This window comes from Lemur catta, chromosome 2 (genome assembly GCF_020740605.2).
Source record: "Lemur catta isolate mLemCat1 chromosome 2, mLemCat1.pri, whole genome shotgun sequence".
In the NCBI taxonomy this organism is placed as follows: domain Eukaryota; kingdom Metazoa; phylum Chordata; class Mammalia; order Primates; family Lemuridae; genus Lemur; species Lemur catta.
This window is the reverse complement of record NC_059129.1, coordinates 120950318-120971402: the sequence shown is the minus strand read 5'-3', so window position 1 is coordinate 120971402 and position 21085 is coordinate 120950318. Positions and strand designations below refer to the sequence as shown.

At 35.7% G+C, this 21085-nt stretch overlaps 1 protein-coding gene across 1 annotated transcript in view; it reads right to left on the bottom strand.

Annotated features, from left to right (window-relative positions):
- Positions 1–207: 207 nt before the first annotated feature.
- Positions 208–21085, bottom strand: part of EYA4 (EYA transcriptional coactivator and phosphatase 4) — a 241911-nt gene continuing 221033 nt past the window's right edge. The window contains exons 15-20 of the mRNA XM_045544398.1: positions 15296–15354; positions 15028–15188; positions 12648–12762; positions 9787–9908; positions 7349–7449; positions 208–3585 (exon numbers count right to left, since the gene is read on the bottom strand). Coding sequence (XP_045400354.1) covers positions 3505–3585; positions 7349–7449; positions 9787–9908; positions 12648–12762; positions 15028–15188; positions 15296–15354 — 639 coding nt within the window. The 3' untranslated portion in view covers positions 208–3504. The remainder of the gene's footprint in view (positions 3586–7348; positions 7450–9786; positions 9909–12647; positions 12763–15027; positions 15189–15295; positions 15355–21085) is intronic.

Below are 21085 nucleotides of genomic sequence, written 5' to 3'. Positions count from 1 at the left end.
CAGTAAACCAGCCCACTTTTAGTCTTAATTAGTGACACTTCACTGTGTTACCTCCTAGTTTGCCTTAACTGCAAATTACACAACTTAGGAACAAAAAAGGGAATGTAAGAATACATCAAGAGACCTAAATACAAATTTCACATCATTTAGAATCAATCTAAATACACACACAAAAACTCTGCAACATGGGAAGGTGAAGAAAATGAAAACATTTGCAAAGGTATTTATTGAGAAATAGTAAAGATGTACATATTTTTACAAGCTTTTAATATTAATTTACATTTCTTTAAATTATGTAGGCCCCGATAATCTATATTTTACTAATACATAACACAAACCCTTGACTTTGTGAGATTTCCATAACGATATCATAGTTGGGAGTCAAAATGCAACTTTGGCTCATGATGTTTAAGTTTGTTTTTAAAAGAAATACTAAATGCCATATTCACTGAGAATGTAGGCCTGTCATAAACAAATGTGCTTAAAAAAAAAAAACAGCTTCATACTGGAGCATGCTGTTGACACTATGTTGAATCTTAGCTCACCAAACACTAAGGAAAAAACATTTTTAGAGACAGTTATTACCTACCTTGGTGCACAAACTGCATGACTCTAAAATATCTTTTTGTCTCTGAATTTAATTTACAAATTTTTGCAGGGGTATAGTGTCTTAATCGTATGCTATAATATTGCAGCCAGGCCGCCTATTTTGTTACTGAAATTGCATGGTCTTGATATCTTTAAGGTGCAACACAAGGTGGTTATCTTTCCTAGAGATATACCAAGTTTGTATGTGTAGTAGCTGAAAACCCATTTTAGTTACAGAACATTTTTCAAACCAGTTTACAATAAGGCACAATATTCTATATGTAAATAGAATGTGGGAATTGCCAAAGGGGCTGGCTTTTTCTTTGTTGGTTTGTTTTTTGTTTTTTCAGATCAGAAAGGAAGAGGAATTGCTCTTCCTAAGGTGGGAAGGGAAGAGTTCTAGTCTAAGCATGCTCAAAGTCACACGACCAAGCCGTGATGCTGGCTTGTTGGCCTGAACCATCGTTGTGCCAGACAAGCTATTCTCGGTCAACCTAGCAGTTAGGTTTTATGCTGGCAGCCTCTTCTGAACACAGAATCAGGAAAAAAGGTGTGTGTGAGAAACAGCCCCGGGCAATGCAATCAGCCTGCTTCTCTTTGCCCTTCCAAGGGGTGTTTCTTTCTGCACCTGCAAGTTTAGCAGCATAAGAAACCTTGCTTGTTTGATATAAAAAAGAATTACAAATTTAGATGTAATTCCACAATTCTATCACTTAAAGAAACCGGCTATACAGTAAAGATAATTTTGTTTTTTTTCACAGTAATAAATAGTTAAGGTTTTAGCGCCCAAAGTAATTAAGTACTGATAATCAATGCAATACTTACATTTTTTTAACTGCTCTTTTCAAGCTAAAGGCCAACAGAAGTGTAAGATTTAATATTATTATTGTTAAAAGTATTCCAACCTTAATTTGTCTGGAACAGTATGTGGGGCAGAGGTAACCAAAAACTACAAAATTTAAAGAGTACATTTAAAGTTTATGTGATGAAGTCACAATCTTATGCAAAATTAAGATCTCACTACCTTTCTGCCCAACATAAATATGGCCTTAGCACTCAGTAAAGAAATACAGATTCAATTCATAGCCTGAAGAAATAAAATCATATTTCCATAGTGAACGTTATGATCCGTGAGCACAGTGCGACCTATGGAAGCCACAGAAGCCTCAGTTGATGAACTGTCATGAACCAGCCTCTAGTTAGGGGCACTGATGAGTAGCTGGATTGCAGGATCCACATTATGACATTTCAGACACAGAAATGCAGGTGCAGACACCATTAAAATACTCTAGATCTTGAAGTCTTAAATTTCCACAAGGGAAATCTTGTCGTAGGAAATGACAGGAGAACCTGTACAGTGTTCCCAGCATGGGCTACACAGGAAGAAAAAAAAACCTGTAAACACAATGATGACAGGTTCTCCTTGCAATGAATGCTGTCCATTGTGCAGTAACAGTACAGGCAGAAACTGTCGTTTGCAAGTCTGTGACGAAGAGAACCTGCATTGATGTGTTAAGACAGAGAACCAGGTACTATTTTACTGCTGTGATTTCAGTAACGTTGCCAAGATCCAGCTCACTTGCTAATTTACTTTATGATGATATTTTAGGTAAAATTTTCATAGACTCGCTTTTTTCATTAGAAGCCATCTGGGACATCCGCCTTCCATTACTGATGACATATCATTTCACAATGGCATTGGGAATAAAACACACTTAACTTTATTTTAAGCCATGTTCACACACTGTGGATTTTAAGCCACATCCATGGCATATTCTCAAAAAGTTTGGGTGATAATTGCTTATGATTTGCATGATAGTATCTTCCTCTATGCAACTTACACATATCAAAAAGTCTCAAAATCAAAATCGGGCAGGTCATCATGAATATGGCTCTTAGTTTTCTCCAGTAAAACTGTAGAAGGGGTACTTGAGACTTCTACGTACATTTTGCTTTCTAAGTAAAGGTCCCACAGTCTTTCCCAAACCTTCTGTTTACGGTTGGATGCACAAATAGTTGCCTCATACAATTATTGGAATTATTAAGAACCCAAATAAAACACAAGCTTTCCTTTATTCTCATTGTTGTTTCCTTATTGCAACAAATACTCAGTTTCTTGCTGATGCAGTATTAAGCTTTGATAGCTTGAATTTGAAATTTGGTCATGTTAAGAATTATCACAAAGGTTTTTGGTTTTCATTATCTACAGAGATTTTAACCAAAGTTACATTGTAACACACAAACGCTGTCTTGTCTTTAAGGCACAACACATCAGTATGAACATTCTGTTTGCCAAACTTAAAAAAGAGACAATATTATATTCCCATTTCCCCTCCCTCTCCCCTCCCAGACAAATGAAAGAAAAATTGCATCCACTTTCAAAGTCAGCTGCTAATAAAGTCACAGTAAATTATTTTCATGAATAATTTACACAAATTACAGGTCTAGTTAGGACTGTCCTTATACAGTCTGAGTGCATTCCAATTCAGATTTTCTGGGCTAGGTAGGCTAAAGTCAGATTCAAACCTCAGGGCTGAGAAGATCTCCCATTATGAGGAATGTTGTTGACCTTGTCAGACGGAGCATGTGTGTTGCTGCTTTGCCAGGGTAAGAGTTCTTTGCTAAAGCTGTTAATTCCAGTTAGGACTCATTCGGTGTGTATCAGCAACCTCCACAGATTTTTTTTTTTTTAAACCCATTAAAGTGTTGTAAATATAAGACCATAGAGCTTCCTTTCTGTAGCACTAAAGTTTAATTCCATTCAGCAATCTGAATTCTTCATTCTGGAATTTTCATTCCAAATATGATTTCATCCTTTAAGACAATTTATATGTGTAGAGCCAGAGGCATTGAATCACACATAAAAATTCAGTGTACTTGAAATATAAAAAATGGATCTCCAGCTAGAGAACACAGTTACAAATACTCTAATTCCAGTGCTTGATGTAGAGCCAAGAGGTCTGAGTGACTTGATATCCTCCAAAAGGGCATGTTGTGCTGTGTGGTCAAGAGAAGGAGGGATGGGAGAGAGAAGGGGAAGGAATGAGGAATGGAGAGAGATCACAAACATCGTCTTAGCAAAGCAGCAGTGCACGCAAGGATGTGCAGTCCACCCAAGTTCAAGGGAGGGAATTTAAAAGAGGGATGATCACATCTGAAGGCTTGGCAGCACCAATACAGCATTGTCAAAATAATAAATAGATCTGAACTGGATGTGAATGAAAATAAAAGCAAATATTGAAATTTCTCAGGCGGTTTACTATTTATTCTGGAAAGTATCATTACCAACATCGACATCTGGCAAAGCAAGTGGGCATCAAAATCCTCCCTGGCTGATGAAAGCAAGTTGTTTGTTTGATTGTTTGTTTTGAGACAGAGTCTTGTTCTGTTGTCCTGGCTAGAGTGCAGTGGCATCATCATAGCTCACTGCAACCTCAAACTCCTGGGCTCAAGTGATCCCCCGCCTCAGCCTCCTATGTAGCTGGGACTACAGGCACATGCCACCACATCCAGCTAATTTTTCTATTTTTTGTAGAGATGGGGTCTCTCTCTTGTTCAGGCTGGTCTTGAACGCCTGCTCTCAAGATATCCTTCTGCCTCAGCCTCCCAGAATACTAGGATTACAGGCGTGAGTCACCGCACCCGGCCCAAAACAAGCTTTAATCAATGTCTCACTCTTAAACATCCATCTCTCAATTAAAAATAAAATAAAATAAAACAAAACAAAACAATGAACTTCTTAAGCCTAAGGCTTTTTATATAAGAGGAAAAGAGGGTGAATTCCTTTCTATGTGAGAAATAATTTGAAGCTAGACTATAGAAAGTAGAAAAAATGTGGGAATGATAACTCTCTTACTTGTTTAGGATAAAGCCAGTAGAGTGACCTGATTTATTTCACTGGCATGGGGTTGAGAGAAAGTACTCTAGCACACATTTTCAATGGGGGAGATATTCCTAAGGGGACAAAAGTAGGTTCTTGTAGAGCAGAAAATCTTAGCCATTACAATGGTTTGTGGCTCTCCAAAGATATACCAGCATACAGTATATCTGTGGCATTAAAATTGCACAAAAGGGGGTGATTAGGAAAAAAATGTCTAAAAGACCCCCACGGGGATGATAATGAGAAAAAGAAAACACTGTGCTATAGCAACTGACAAAGCAAAGCACTATTTTTAAGTTTGAGCTGATGACATCTTTTAGAATATACATGTATGAAATAAATATTCATGTATGTAATGAAAATACATACATATAAAACATGGAAAAATTTTATTAAAAAATTAAGCATCATCATAATAATCACAATTGCTACATAATTCTTTGCTGCCTAATATGGTAGCTACTAGCCACATGTGGCTATTTAGCGCTTGAAATGTGGTTAGTCCAGATTAAAACACAGACTGAATTTCAAAGACTTACAACAAAAAAAAATGTAAACATCACATCAATAATTTTTATATTGATTAGGTGTTGAGACAATAATATTTTAGATATATTGGGTTAATTAAAATATGTTATTAACATTAAACAGTTCTACCTGTTTCTTTTTACTTTTTCAAAATGTGGCTTCTAGAAAATTTTAAATTACATATGCAGCTCATGTTATATATTTCTATAGGAGAGTGCAGTTATACATACCTATTCTTAAATTTTGAGATTTCCTCTTAAATTTCTCAAACAAAATATGTTTAGGGCAAATTAAAGGACAGAAATTCACCTAGAAGTAACATTTTTTTCATTCAGCTCAGATCTATTTGTAATAACAGAACAATACTTAATATTTCTGCACATGCGATTACTGCTACATCCAAAGAAAAGCATGCATTCTGGTACTAGAGAAACCAACCACCTGTGTTTCAAAATAGAATTATAAGCCTTCACCATCACCAAAAACTGCACCTACATAAACAACCATTTGGAAATAGCATTCTATCTGAGATTCTTATCCATTTGGAGTCACGCCTTTTTCTCTTAATGTTTCAGATGTAAAGCCGAAGGTATACCAACTGGTATACCGAGTCTAGCTTTCACACCGGGGATAACTGGGGGTAGACTTGGTAAGTTTTAATTGTCAAAGGCATATATTGTTATTGGTTTGGAAAAGTGAATTATCTCACTCCTTACCTAGATATACGTGAATTTCACACAGGCTATAAGACGTGTAAATGTTCTCTGGAGGGGCCACATCATTGACTGCTATTTGTTGTTTGTAATTACAGTGCCAATATGAAAAATCAAAACAACATAGTCTCAGGACATTGACAAACTCCAGAAGATATTACAATTGCGTGCGACTGGAAACATTTCAAGCAGTAGTCGGCAATGAAAGTTGTATTTCTTAAGGCTGCAGCCCTGACCTCATACAGAATGTCTTTGGGGCCAGCGTGCTGTCTTGGGTCACTGACACTGCTAATGAAGACCCAGGTTCTCTGTGGGAGGCAGAGCCTCCACCGCTCTCTTAATGGGATGGAAAAGCACGGAGAATTTCAAGTATGGCTGCCAACACTGTCACCAAATCTTCTAAAATGGATGCGCTTTTTTCTTCTCCATTTTGCCTGATTTAAATAGACTAGAAACATAAATCATTTCCTTTCTCTTTCTATTATTGCCATAAACTTTTCTGGAAAAGTGTTTATGTTGATTTGTTTTGGAAAACAGAAATCAGGAAAGCACCTCTAGCGCAAGTGGTTAGTGAAGGCTTTATTAGATGATGATTTAAAATTTCTTCCGGATAATAAGGATAACATTCTTTCTATGTAAAACAATATAAGCTGACATGTTATTGTTTAAAAATACTGATTCATCATTTTGCTTTGTTTTATAAGTTCTATCACTTTTATCTTGGCTAGGTGATATTTTGCTGTCATTTGGTGAAGGAAGCAGATCTCAGTGTTGTGTTGACTGGCAGTCTGGTGTCAGGGGCCAATCCTGATATCATTCTTTTGATGTTGAACCAATCATTTAATGGTTTTTAATTGCCTTGGTTTCTTCTTCAGAAATATGGGCCAGATGAAAAGCCTTATTTTAATACTTAGGTAAGCCTATGAGGTCTTCTGAATACGTTCAAAGCCAGATGCTTGGCTTCAGGCAAGTACCAGTGGCTCACCAGAACACATGAAACTCTTTTAGAACATGTGAGGCCCACTGCCTTTAAGACAAGTTGGCACAAAAAGATCTGAATAATGCAACCCATTCCAACCGTGCTTATTAAATCACTTACAGAGGCTTTTCTTTGGCTACTAAATCCACCCTTGGTATTTATCATCACGGATTGTACCTACTTCTAGGTGCTCCCAGGGGTCATACGGCACAGGAGATTCATGAGCCACTCACATGATTATTCTATCGGGCTCATTAAACTTCTGTATCTTGTTAAATTTCACGGGCTTAACAGTGGTTATTTCCCCTCCTCTTTCTTACAGACCACTCGGTCATCTACATATGCATGCATTATGTGCATATACGTGCATATGTGTGTTTATGTACACACACAAATATATATATGTCAAATTTACTTTATACACACACACAAATAAATAAATATAACTAAATTTTCCTGCATTTCCTATCAAGTTTTAGGCAAAAATGCTAGACTCCAAATGGTTTATTTGAATGTAAGTATTGACCCTCTCATGCTCTTATTGCTTTGCATCTATAAATTTAAATCATTTGTCAAGCTGCCATTGGGTCAAACTACAGGAATGCAAACAAAAAGGCTTGCATCAGAAGTATCACACCGACATTGTTGGAGACAGGTTACCTTTTTTGCTGCCTGTTCTTCTTCTACACCATCCCCAATTACAACATACACTACTTTTCTGCCAAACCTTTGCATTATTCGTTCAAAGCAACTTTCTTTTCCTGGAAGATAAATGAGATAAAGTTCAGAGTGAAGTTACCTGGTTAGCGGCATGCTCCTCATCTCGGCCATCTCCAATCACAACATAAGTTATGTTAGTGCCAAATCTGGACACTATACGCTCAAAACAGCTTTCCTTGCCTGAAAAACAATGCACTGCTTATTCTTCCAGCCATTGCATTCATTAACCTAAAGATTCATAAAGTGTTAAGTTAATTTCTCTTGAACATCACTTGAACTAGCTTACAGCCTCTGGGTTTATGAAATCAACACACATGTTTGAATAACATAAATCTGTACTTAGGACAGATTATTAAACAAATGTGCTTCATGCTGCAAAAATGTCACTAGGGTTAAGCATTTGACCTATAGAAAATGTTAGTATGTTTTACTCCACGAAGAGTACTGGAACAACTTTACAGGCAACTATAAGTTTTAATAACCTTTGTCATTTAATTCTATAAATCAATTTTTATCTAATTTATTTTAAGTAGCATAGACAAGTAACTTGAACATGTTATTGTGAAAAGTCTTGAAGGTTCATCTCTAAAGAAAGAGGAGATACTAAGATGTGGATTTACCTTGATAAGCAACTCCTTTCTTCAAGTGGGTGAGAACTAGTCTGCTGAGATTACTTGTTCTAAGGATGCTGTCACACTAGGCTGTGGCATTGATAACACTGGTATCCTCTGACTGCACTATGGAACACCCCTTGCAATTTCTACATGTTCTTTGTTTTTACAACACTGGTATTATTCTCTAAATTTTATTTTCAGAATGTTCATATATCCATGGCTACTTTTGCCTTTTTTCTTAACCTGATAGTTCAGAACTCTGAAAAAATACTAGCTTAAAGAGAAAAACAAAAATGATTTTTTTTCAGATTAAATATAAGGAATAATTTGGTCAATAAAAAAGAATATTGTCCCTACTAAAATAAATGTTTATCCTGGTATGAAGTTATTTTATTTGTCAAAAAGCAAAATTATCTTCTATATAGTAACTCTGCTAACATAAATATATACATTTATATAAAAAATATATGGTATTGCTACCTGAGCTCTGAATTATAGTGCTCACAACAATGTGGAATTTACTGGATGGAACAGCTCTCTTAAACTGTACTGAAACAGCTGCAACTGGAGGCTCCTTTTGCCAGAGCCAATATCAGACCTCTTCAAGGGCCAGGGCAAGTTATTTTTGGTGGGGGATTTTAGGATTTTGAACCTCTCTTGTCAATGTACCAGGGCCTAAGTTTGTTGACCTTCAGGGCACATTACACAACCCATTTATTTTCTCAGGCATTTCCTTGACAGACAGTGGAAGATATGAATAGTTTTCTTTTAACTCTTTCAAGATGGCAGAAGTTGATGAAGTTGTGTTTTTGAATGTTTATTAGAAGTTTGAGTCTGCAAAATCCACTTAAAGTCCAAGATGACGGCCGGGCGAGGTGGCTCACGCCTGTAATCCCAGCCCTCTGGGAGGCCGAGGCGGGAGGATCGCTCGAGGTCAGGAGTTCGAGACCAGCCTGAGCGAGACCCCGTCTCTACTAAAAATAGAAATAAAAAACTTATCTGGACAACTAAAAATATATATAGAAAAAATTAGCCGGGCATGGTGGCGCATGCCTGTAGTCCCAGCTACTCGGGAGGCTGAGGCAGGAGGATCACTTGAGCCCAGGAGTTTGAGGTTGCTGTGAGCTAGGCTGACGCCACAGCACTCACCCTAGCCCGGGCAACACAGTGAGACTCTGTCTCAAAAAAAAAAAAAAAAAAAAAAAAAAGTCAAAGATGACTGCATAGATAGATAATATCTAAATAAATAAGCTTGTAGTTCTTTGATTGTTACTGCACATTTTTGGAAATGTGCATTTCCAGCCACTCATCATGTGTTACAAATATTCCAATTATGATTTCTGATTCATGAAATTCTTTGTTTTCTGTAATTAAGGACACTAGTTCAATCCATCCAAGACTCCCCTGTAATGCCAAAACAGTATTTTTATCTTGGATCTAGATGACTGCATATGCAAGGATGTAATACTATACCCCATACTAATTAAACTATTAAATACCATGCCTAAGAGATATTCCATATTATTTAGATAACATGTGCTGTAATATTCCATGAAATATACAGCAGAACTACCCAGATACTGAGTTCAGAGTTTCACTAACAGTTCTCATAAAATTCATACACATACAATGAGTTGCAAGAGACTCTGCAACTTTATCCAAATTTGCTTCTTGTACTAATAGTGAAATTGATGAAAAGGGGAACCATGCAGAGTCACACAGATGTGAACACATTCCATACAGAGTTTAAAATAATTTCCTTACCTATTTTGGTTGCACTGTAAATATTCTCAATGGGGAAAGCACCTCCTAAACTATAGAGCAGAACCTTCGCGAGTGCTGGGATCAGTTGGGTTGTCGTTACCAAGACATTTACACAGTTACTCCTAAAATAGGGAAGAAATGCACATATTTGTTTTCTAATACTAAATAACTTCTAAAAGATTTAAAATTGTCACTGTAGTCTCTAAATTCCACAATAATGTCCCCTTTCAATATTCAATAGTTTTGCCTCTCAGCAGATATGTATTCACCAACCAACAGCAGATTGTTAAGAATAAAACACAAACCCATGACTGTATTGTGACATTTAAAGTTCTATATAATATTTTGTCAAAACAATATGCTATTCAAAGTCATATACAGGTAAATGTTACAGAATGAAAACATGGTGAAATAAAATAAAGCACAGGCTTTTTAAGTTTAGAGATATGGTTTTGACATGACGTTTCACCACTTATACTGTGTAATATTCACAGTTAGATCATTTCTTTTTTAATTACAAACATTGTATATATTTTTAATAGAAAATTTGTAAAAGACAGAAAAATATAAAGAAGAAAATGAAAAGCATTAATTATTATTCAACTATCTAGAGAAAGCTGCTGTCTCCATTTTGTGCATTTACTTTCAGTGTTTGTATAAAGAGTTTTTTCCATTAGGATCATACTATTATATATACGCAATTTTGTATTCTACTTTATTTAATATCATAAGCCTATTAGTTTATATCATATCATCTATTATTTCCCTTCTCCCAACAAAACAATATGTGCAAACTACTCTACCATGTAGATGCAGCAGAATTTTTAAAGTTAAATTTAGTTGCTTAGATGGCTTTTGATTTCTAAATATTATAAATAATGCTGCCTAAATTTTTTCCTGCATCTTTGATTGTCCTTAGACCATATTTATAGAACAAGAATTAAGGTTAGAAGGTAACTTAAGTTTGCTAAAGGCTCTGATATATAATTCAACAAAACATCTATTTTTCTGACCTCCTGGGCATTTTGTGAAAACTACCAATATGATAATATATAAATCATAATTTAATAATATATAAAATATAATTTAGCAAATTCCATAGCATTTAACTATTCAGTGCATATTGATTTATTTTTCTCCTCTCCTTCCTTGTTATAACTTTATTAATTTCTTAAAACTATACATCCCTGTAGTTGCTTTAAAGCCATCTGTTTAATGATCTGTATATGAGGTCTGTCTAGAAAGTATCCACCCATGTAATATGAAAAATAGAGACATTTATTGAAGAAGATACAATATCCAAGAAACATTGCACATAGGACGCCTCAGTCCCCTACAAAGTAGGCACACAGTTCTCCCAGTGTCTCTTAACCTAACCTGTACGCATTCAATATTCTGAGGCGTCTGCTTGGTGCAGGCCTTCCAGAACGTGGATCACTTTCAACAGATTCTAGACCACCTTTGAAGTGCTTGTGCCATATGTTTATTTGTGTGGCACTCATCGCATAATCCCCAAAAGCCTTCGGAATTATCCGAATAGTTTCCGCAGAGTAATGTTCAAGCTTAATGCAAAATTTGATGCAGATTCGTTGCTCCACTCACTTAGTCATTTTGAATGTGACAGCCACACAGTACACAAGTTCACTCAATGGCTCTAGCGCCACTGACTAGTACAGTGACGTCATCATTGTTCACGCATGCGCATCCCAGTCCACTCGCCTTGGCTCCAGGTTACACCCAGGTCGCTCAGACCGTTCTCTCATTACATTAACAACGGCTGGATGCTTTCTGTACAGCCTTTGTATAGTATATACAATGCAATAAATGTAACCTACAGATAAGATAATAATCTTTGTTTTTTTAACTATCTAGGCGACATCTTTTAGAAATAAATAACAGGCTGCTTCAACTCTGTCACAGCCCCCGCTGGAATGGGGTGCTGAGAATTGAGCAAAGTACTCTGCCCCGGCCTCCCTGGTCAGACCCGGGAAGCTACTTCCCCCTCTGTTCTCCACTTAGAATTTCTGTCATTTACTTTCATGTTCTTAACATTAGACTCTTCTTTTAACCTGCTAAGGTTTTTCTGTATCCTGATTCAGTCAGTCCAAATAATCTCTTTCTCTGCATGCTGTATTACCTACACATTTGCTAAGCACGCTTTCATTTTCATTTATTCATCTAACTCGGAAACACAACCATGGAAGAGGGCAGTACAAAGATTCATCCTTACCTCACTAGCCATCACTTTCCAGATTCATATGACTTTATGAATTAGCATTTATAGCGCATGGTTGTTCAACTAGTTATCAATCAATTTAATTCTGTCATCTCCACTAACAAGTCAAAAATTTCACTGTTTAGGTCAAAGAACACAAAGTTTAGAGTTTTTTGCAAGAGCTTCCTCTTGCTTTTCTGATGCATTTCAATTGTGTGTGTATTACCTATTATGGCCTAAAAGACCTAAAACCTGCATTCTTTGTAAAAATAGTGCTGTTTTTATTTCTGCCATCACCCCTTATACTTTGCCACCACCAACGTGTTCTTTCTTTTTTCACTGGAAGTCATGTAACCACTCTGTGAGGATCATCAGTGGTTATGAGGAAAGACGGATGGAGAGACAGGATCTCCTGGTTATTCTGAGAAACAGAAACCCTCTCTCACCCAAGCACACACACACACACACACACACACACACACACACACACACACACACACAGAAACTGAAAATCACTGGACTAGGAACTGTTAGGTCACTTCAAACTCTAAAACAATCTAGGAATTAAAATATTTTCACCTATATTATGCAATTAGAACTAAATCTTCAATACAATAAACACAGAAATAGCAATAATGCCACTTACCTAGTACTAATAATTGATAAAGACTTAAGTGCATTTGTTAGCCAGGAATCTGTCAGACCTTCAATCTCTGCCCTTAACTGTAGCCATGCGTCCCTTTTGGCAGGGCCAAGGAGTCCTGCAACACAGAAAAGGAAGGCAGAGTCAAGCGATGAATATTTTCTTGGAAATATCTAGTTTGGAATCCCTTCTGTCCAGTATAGATAATTTTTAATTCAGTCTATATTAGAAATGGAGAGACATGTTTATACCAATATTGACCCTTCATTTCTGAATTGACTATCCATTCATCCATTCAATAAATATTTATCGATGAATTCCTAGGTGTCAGGTACTGGGCTAAACACTGGGGACATACAGTGAAAAGTGGGCGCCTGTCTCTGCCCTCACTGGACCTAGGGTCTGGTGCAGTGGAATCCAATCACCTGAGAGCTTTGAAAACTCCTGTGCCCGTCTCATTCCAAGGGACTGAGATACATCAGATCTGGAGTTGTCGGGTTCTACCAGCCTAGGGACACAAACCTCAAATATTCTGGCTGCCTGAAAATGTTTAGTTTCTTAATAATCACAATCATGCTCACTTTGAAACAGTAACAATGCCATTATCATATGTAGCTATTAGAATGTTTCTAATACTAATGCTAATGCTATTATACTTTGTTTTATAAAAAGAAATTAAGAATTGTGTTTAAAATCCTAAAGTGCATGATACAGTTATAGACAGTGGGCAACTACAATATTATAGAAAAGATATTTAAAAAGATCCAGCCTTTGCTTTTATGATAAAACAAGACCATATAAATCTATTTTAAAAGTTTCTTAATTAAATTGTATTTCAGAATACTGAAGCACATATATAGTTAAATGATTTTTTTAAAAACAAGATTTATAGTTTCTAGCAAGGCTTACTTGTCCTCATTTCGATAAAGAGATGCTCATGCATGATAGAAAATGGACTTATGTTTGTTTAAAATTTCTAAGATGTAAGATTATTTCTTAGCAATTTGTCAATTTTTGAATAATTCTAATAATACCCTGTAAGAGCAAAATGACATACTTGAATGATAAAAATTAATTCATATTTCCTGACAGGATATTTATTTTAAAGTTAAACATATTACCCACAATTGATTTTAACTGGAAAACCTATTTATTTGATTTTACAAAAGCATCATGTAGAAAGATTGGACTGCAATAGGAAACCAGAGTTTTTTCCTGAGAACCCTGGGCAAGTCAGTAGCTTTCAGGGGCCAGTTTCTCATTTGGAAATGAAAGTCTTCCATATCTAAGCTCCCTTTTGGTGCTAACATTATTATTGTCTATGGTTTTTGTTCTCTTACGGTTACTAAGAATCTATTGAGCATCTGTTGTGTGCTTTACTGCCAGGGACGTGGGGATACAAGATGAGCAGACACATAGGCCCACCTTCATGATGTATATGGGAGTATGTGATATGTGTATGCTATATATGAACATTTTATTTATTGTATTGTAGTCTATGACATATATGTGAATATACATATGTATAGTATGCACATATATATTTAGCTGTACCATTCTGTTTTGGATTCTGGTGTGTGGTTCTCAATCACCCTTCCTTTTTTAAAAAAAAGAGAAGCACAGAAAACAAACAAACAAAAAACCCTGGGAGATTAAACTTATGTGACCTCATAGCAAATCTTAGGAATCTTGTTGACCTAAAATTGATTCTAACAATAAAGATAATCAAGGTTTCTTATATCTAGAAGCACATACAGGGTCCTAGTTTTGATATCACAGGTTTTAACATCCTCTGTAAAATATATAAATAAATATAAAATGTTTAGTTATTACCTACAGAGTATTTAAATTTTTAAAAACCATGATAATAATGGTTAATACCATAGATGGGAAACATACACTGTCAGAAAATGTGCTTTTTAAAAACGTAAACTTGTTAAAGATCTTTGAAATGACATAAATGTTTGTATTTATTTCTGATCGGATTTCCAGAAAGGTAATGCTTGCTAACAACTCTGCTTCGATGACTGAGGCTCTCTTCTTTAGAAAGGTCTTCTTCCCACTGGCTCGGTCAGTTGTTCTGTTGGTTTTCATTGATAATGTTCCAAGCACCAGCTGATGAGGGTAAGCTAAATGCCTTGCCATAAATCTTGACTAAACATCTGGGCACAAGGCTTCACAAAGAATTCCCAATTCATGAGAACAGCGGTGCATGTTTTATTTTGCACTTAAATTTTCCCCACCAATTCTAAGAAACTTAAAATTCTGGCTTAATGCAGGTCAACATGAGCTTTTGCTGGTTATAGTAGGATAGTTTTTAACTACAGTTTGAATTCTACTTATACTCAGAGTGCCTTTATTAGATTAAGAAAGCCTCACATACCTCCAACATTGTTCTTGTAGGTGTTATATAATTCTTTTACTCTTCTGTAACGAAAAGCCAACTTCCTCATCCAGTCCACTCCTCCTCTTACACCTGTTGGCAAACAAAGGTTTGCACTACTTGCAGCTGCATGGAAGCCATCAGTTGCAAAACTGTAGGTACTGCAACACCCAAAATACATTAAAAAGAAATAAAAGAAATAATTACATGTGCAAAACATCATAGCTGAATTTCTGTAGGAAACAGCAGACTGAAAGGCATGGCTTACCTTAAATCCTGCCCATTATCATCAGAGGAAACATCATCTATATGAACTTGATCACACTCCTGTTAAAAACATTGGAAACGTTATTTGTTTTTCAAATGATGCTTGTCACCACGTTTGAAGGTTTTCCCATCTTGCCATTTGATCAGACTATGGCCAGAAGATGGCAGCATGTGCCCATCCATCCCACCATCTCACGCTTGTTTTCTTGTGCTGGGGAATGGCACCATTTCTACTCTCTAAGATCTAAATCCAGAAGAGTGGTGCAAAAAAAGGGGTCAGAAAACACATGGTGTGAGGGTTTCTTCAGAGCAAGTTAAACAATGATTTTAATTTTAATATTATCAACAAGAAATTCTCTTCTGAATCTTTGTAATCATTTGGGTTCTTTGCTGGCCATTTCTGTTGTGCTTGCTCAAGCATGGCTACTCTGAAGATACACAAAACTTGTTTGGTCTGAACACCTTAGCTGGTTGCTATGATTTATCATTTGTTGAGCGGCAACAGAGGGGCTTGCTCTCAGATTATGGTGTCCTGTACGATTTCCATAACTTCCTGCTGGACCAGTAATACTGCGAATGAACCAGGCTGTTGTTATTTTAAAGGTCCTGGTCTTTGAACACAGAAAAAAGGTAATAACCACAGAAGCTGACATTTTCTCTTTTCAAGGTTTTAGATTTTCAAACAAAAAGAATACTTATAAGTAAAAGGGAAAGAATGAAGATTCATCATCTTCAAACGTGCTACAAAACTCCAAGGAAAATGAACTTTAGGTAGGTATACCCACACAGTTGACCTGATTTTAAGTTACAATGTGCTCAGAACAAACAGTAACTTTTCTGGATAAGGATTCTATTCTTCTTTGCTGTCCTAAGAGTCTTATTCTGCTTTTGAATAATCTGCAAAGTTTCAGTGAACTGTTGTAAGATCTGAAGGAAAAATTTGGCAAGAGCATTTAAAATACCTAGTCCTCAGAATAAGTACACAAAAAATAATGATAAATCATTATAATTTATAATAAATGAATATAGTTATAATAAATAACCTCAGAATAAGTATGGTTTGGCATCTTAGGCCCATTTTTCCCCTCAAATTATTTTAATCATATTCATAGATTGTGACTATATACCATTCAAAATCAATTTTTAAAAAAAATCATTAAATTTGAAAATACGTCATACTAAACAAAGGCTTTTCAGCTACTATTATATTGATTATAGGACTTGGAAGTATCTGGTGGTCAAGTATTTAACAGCTAGTCTCCAGCTTTTCACAGTGTATTAACTGTGTTTCAGTTTAAAGATGATCTAGCTGATTACTTTAAAACATAAAACTCAGTGACTAGCTTAATGGGTATGATTTGAAAATCTAGGTAAATTAATTTTAAAAGTTCATATGATTTACATAAATTATGGGTCTAGTATTTCTGGATAAATCTCTACCTACAATCATAGGTAAGGGCCCAGAAAGTTTAACATGACCCTGTGGGTGACGTTTGGTTCACTAGGATATACCACCCTCACTTAAAGCACAATCTGGCAAAGAATAATCACTCCACAATTCTGTCTTAAACAAATAGCAGAACTCTAGACAAATGATAATTCTCAATAGCATTACAACAATCATTTAAATTTTCTGACACAAACTTACAGTGATAGAAAATAAAAATATTCTAGATCAGCGGTCCCCAATCTTTTTGGCACCACGGACCGGTTTCATGGAAGCCAATGCCTCCAAGGACTGGCAGGAAGGTTGTTGGTTTTGGGTTAATTCAAGCACATTACATTTATTGTGCAGTCAAACCTCTCCACTAATGATAATCTGTATTTGCAGCTGCTCTTCGGTACTAGTATCGCCGCCTCAGTTCCACCTCAGATCATCAGGCATTAGATTCTCATAACGCGTGTGCACCTAGATTCCTCACATGCGCAGTTTGCAGTAGGGTTCATGCTCCTATGACAGTCTAATGCCGCTGCTGATCTCACAGGAGGAGGAACTCAGATGGAGATGCGAGTGATGGGGAGCAGCTGTAAATACAGATGAAGCTTCTCTCACTTGCCCTAGCTCACCTCCTGCTGTTCAGCAGCCTGGGGGTTGGGGGACCACAGTTCTAGATGGTGAGGACTGTAAGAAGATATTCCTATCAGGAGTGGAGGAGAGGGAGAGAGAGCAGAGCAGGTGCTGAGACTGCCCAAGCCATGGCCAGACAGGCATTCAGAGAGTTTCTTCCACTCTTTGACCAAGCATTGGTTGAAAGGAGTACAGCTCAAACTGTAACCAAAAAAGGCATTATGCTTCCAGAAAAATCTCAGGTAAACGTATTGCAAGCAACAGTAGTAGCTGTTGGATTGGACTTTCAAGGGAAGGGTGGAGAAATTTTACCAGTTAGCATGGAAGTTGGAAATAAAATTCTCCTCTCAGAACATGGAGGCACCAAAGTAGTTCTAGAGGACAGGATTATTTGTTAGAGACAGGGACATTCTTGGAGAGTATGTGTACTGAAATAAATCACTGTGGGAATGGTATCACATGAAGTTGCCCATTCCACTGAAGTTCTGAAATCTTTCCTCATGTAAATAATTTCTATGTCTCTCCTTTATAGTAAACTAATGATATGCCCTCAAAAAGGGGAAGGGATCCTTATATATCACTCTGGTAATCAGACATTATTTCTACATTTAATAGCCTCTCATCCTGAGTTTTAGAGAAATTCTTCTGACATTTCAAGTATTAATTCACATGATTAACTTGTACATAGGTTGCCCAAACATTTATTTTTTACTCCTGAGGACAACAGTATATCAAACTTATTAGACCATGAACTCCATATTTGAAGTTATGTTTGAGGTTTTTCCAAATCTAACTTCTCTTTAAATTTATTTAGGCATAGTTAACTGTGCCTGTTGACTCTGGATGGTTGCCTGAGGATTACAGTCCAGTAAAAGAAACCTGAACTTCAATTACTTACATTTTTAGGAAAAGCTAAATAATTTTTCTTCAATTAGCTTTCACTCTGAGGAACTTTTGCAAGCATCACTTTGACCCAATGTGAAATACTGAAAACACTCTGATGTTTCAGCTCTCACAGATTTTAGTAGAACTCAAACTTTTGAAATACTTCTGATAGTAATCTTAAATTTTTAAAATTTTGTCTTGTAAGGTGACCACAGAGTTGTCACTGATATTTATCAGTTATAATTCACAGCAGTCTTTTCTCACTTTTGCGATCTCAAACTCCCTGGTGCCTTCTTTTCTGGAAGTTATTTTAACTGAAATAGCATTTTATTTAAACACACAGCATTCTCTTCTCAGGGGGAGCAGTGAGAGCATTTGCTTTCTCTGCAGTTGGGCAGGATGTAGTGAAGTGTCTATTAGGAGGACTTAAATTTGTATCTTTTAAGGAATTATGTGAGGAGCAGCTGCTACTACACATGTTGCAGTATCTATTGAAGGATTTGAGTCTCAAGTTAGATTTTTAGGTTAAAAAAAAGGAACCCTGAGATGTTAAATATACTCCCCCCCCCCAAAAAAAACCTAATGGTGGAGTTACTTTCTTAAGGAATTCTTTTCTTTGTCAGCAGAGGTGGAAATAATTCTAGTTATGGAGTCCAAGATAATCTTTGGTTGCAAGAGGTTTATTGGAATAAAAAATTGTATGAGAGTAAAGTTGACTTTCACTGTCAGCTGTAGGATAGCAGAGATGCATGTAACTATACTGAACGTCTTGAAAGCTATTATTTTGATTTTATTAGCTTTAGTGCTTATTTGGCGACTTAAGTCAGTAATAAACTTTTGTCTTTCCTTGGGCACTTCATTTGGATGCGCAAGTATGTGTGTGTGTGTGTGCACGTATGAGTTCAATCAATATATGTGCAGAGACTCAATTATTTCATTGATTACATTTGAGTCCAATTTTTATCATATTCTAAAGCAACAAAAACTATAATCAGACAAGAGAAAGTCAATGCCAATATCTTCTCAGTTACTATTTCTACCAGAGATCCTGTCAGATATTTTAAAAATTCACACAACATAGTATCTGAACTAAAATAAAAAGTCTTTAGGACCATAGATGACTATAACATGTTTTTGATATTCCAATATTCATTTCAAACTTGCTAAAAGTTATTAATAAATTCATTATATGCGACTTTCACCTTCTCGTTTCAGTGTTTGTTTAAAAATTGAGTAGTAAATTTATTCCATCTGGCTTCTAATGTGTCACAAAAAAAGCCAAAAGTTCATTTATTCCATTTATTTCTAGTAAAAAATAATTAATGAAATGAAATAAACACTATAAAACTTGGATACAACCACATAAAATCATTTTCTTTTTACAGCTTTGAAAGAACTAAGACACTTACAATTCTCTTTAGAATGAGACTCAAGTCATATTAAACAACAGAAAAACTAACCTAAAAAGTTATCACTATATATAAAAAATTCAAGTTCCAAAAACATTAAATGTGTTTCCTATAGTCAGGTATATATAAAATCATTCTGTATACTAGACAGTAATAAGTAGAAGGATTAATTTAAATCAGGTTTTATAGAGGTGATTATTATTTATTATCTAAAACTGGAAAACTTGCCAAGGAATATTGATCTTTCATATTGTCTGTTAAAGAAAAAAAATGCCTCTTTAAACAGACAGTAATTTTATTATCCAGTAAAAATGCTGAATCTCTGTAGAGAAAAAAACAACAAAATGCTATTGTACAGATTTTCAGCACACACATTTATGGGATGATTTTTATCCTCATGTCTCAAATAACTAAAACCGTATTTCAGATCTTGTCAATTTAAGAAAAAAAAACTTATTTAATAGACCCAGTAACTTGGCTTTTTTACACTTTTTAAAATTTTAGCCTGGTATGGGGGCAAAAGTATGTGCTCTGGAGCCAGACAAATATGTTTAAAATTCCAGTTCTACCACTTCCATAGCAGGTAAGCCTAGCAGTGATTTTACATTGTGGACCCTGTAGTTTCTCCCTTGTAAAAATATTGTGATAAACATAGTTATTTCAAGACATTGTTAATTAATTAATGGAAAGTCCAACATAAAATGTCTAGAAGAAGGTGGTGGTTCAGTAATAATAATTTCCCGCTTCATTCATAATATGATTATAAGTAAAAACTTCTATTTCATTCTGAAACCATGAAATGAAAAATAAATTTAAATATGTCATTTGAAAAGAAGAAAGAGAAATATCTATTTCAGCATAGCCATGCTTGCCTGAGAAGTACTTCTGCCAAATGCACAAACTACTTAGTTATTTTCAGATTCTATTATCTGAATGCCTAATAACCAAAGTTATTAGCACACAGACTATATACCTTGTTTCAGTACAGATTCAACTACTCTGAGGCTATTTTTTCTTGGGCCCTTTCTTTTTTTTTTTTTTTTTGTTGTTGTTGTTGCTTTTACTCTCTTTTCCTCTTGTTTGCCGTTAGACACTGTGTTGCCATTTGAGGTTGGAAGTGGACAAATAAATTTTAAAAATGAGAAACTAAATGTATTCAAACCCATCAAATAGGCCATATAAATAGCTCTAGCACTGTTTTATCCAAAAGAGGAGGAAATGAGGAATGACAATGTTGTCTAAAGTTAGGTTTCAGATTATCTGCAAAATTTAATGATCATGCTATCACCACGGATGGTATCTGTGAATACTGTCTAGTGATTAACCTGAATAGTAACCTGGTTACTATTAGAAGAGTTAATGTTGATTCCAAAGGTGCCGAATGGGTTGTGGCTGACACTAAAAGACTAAAAGAACCAGGAGCAGAGTA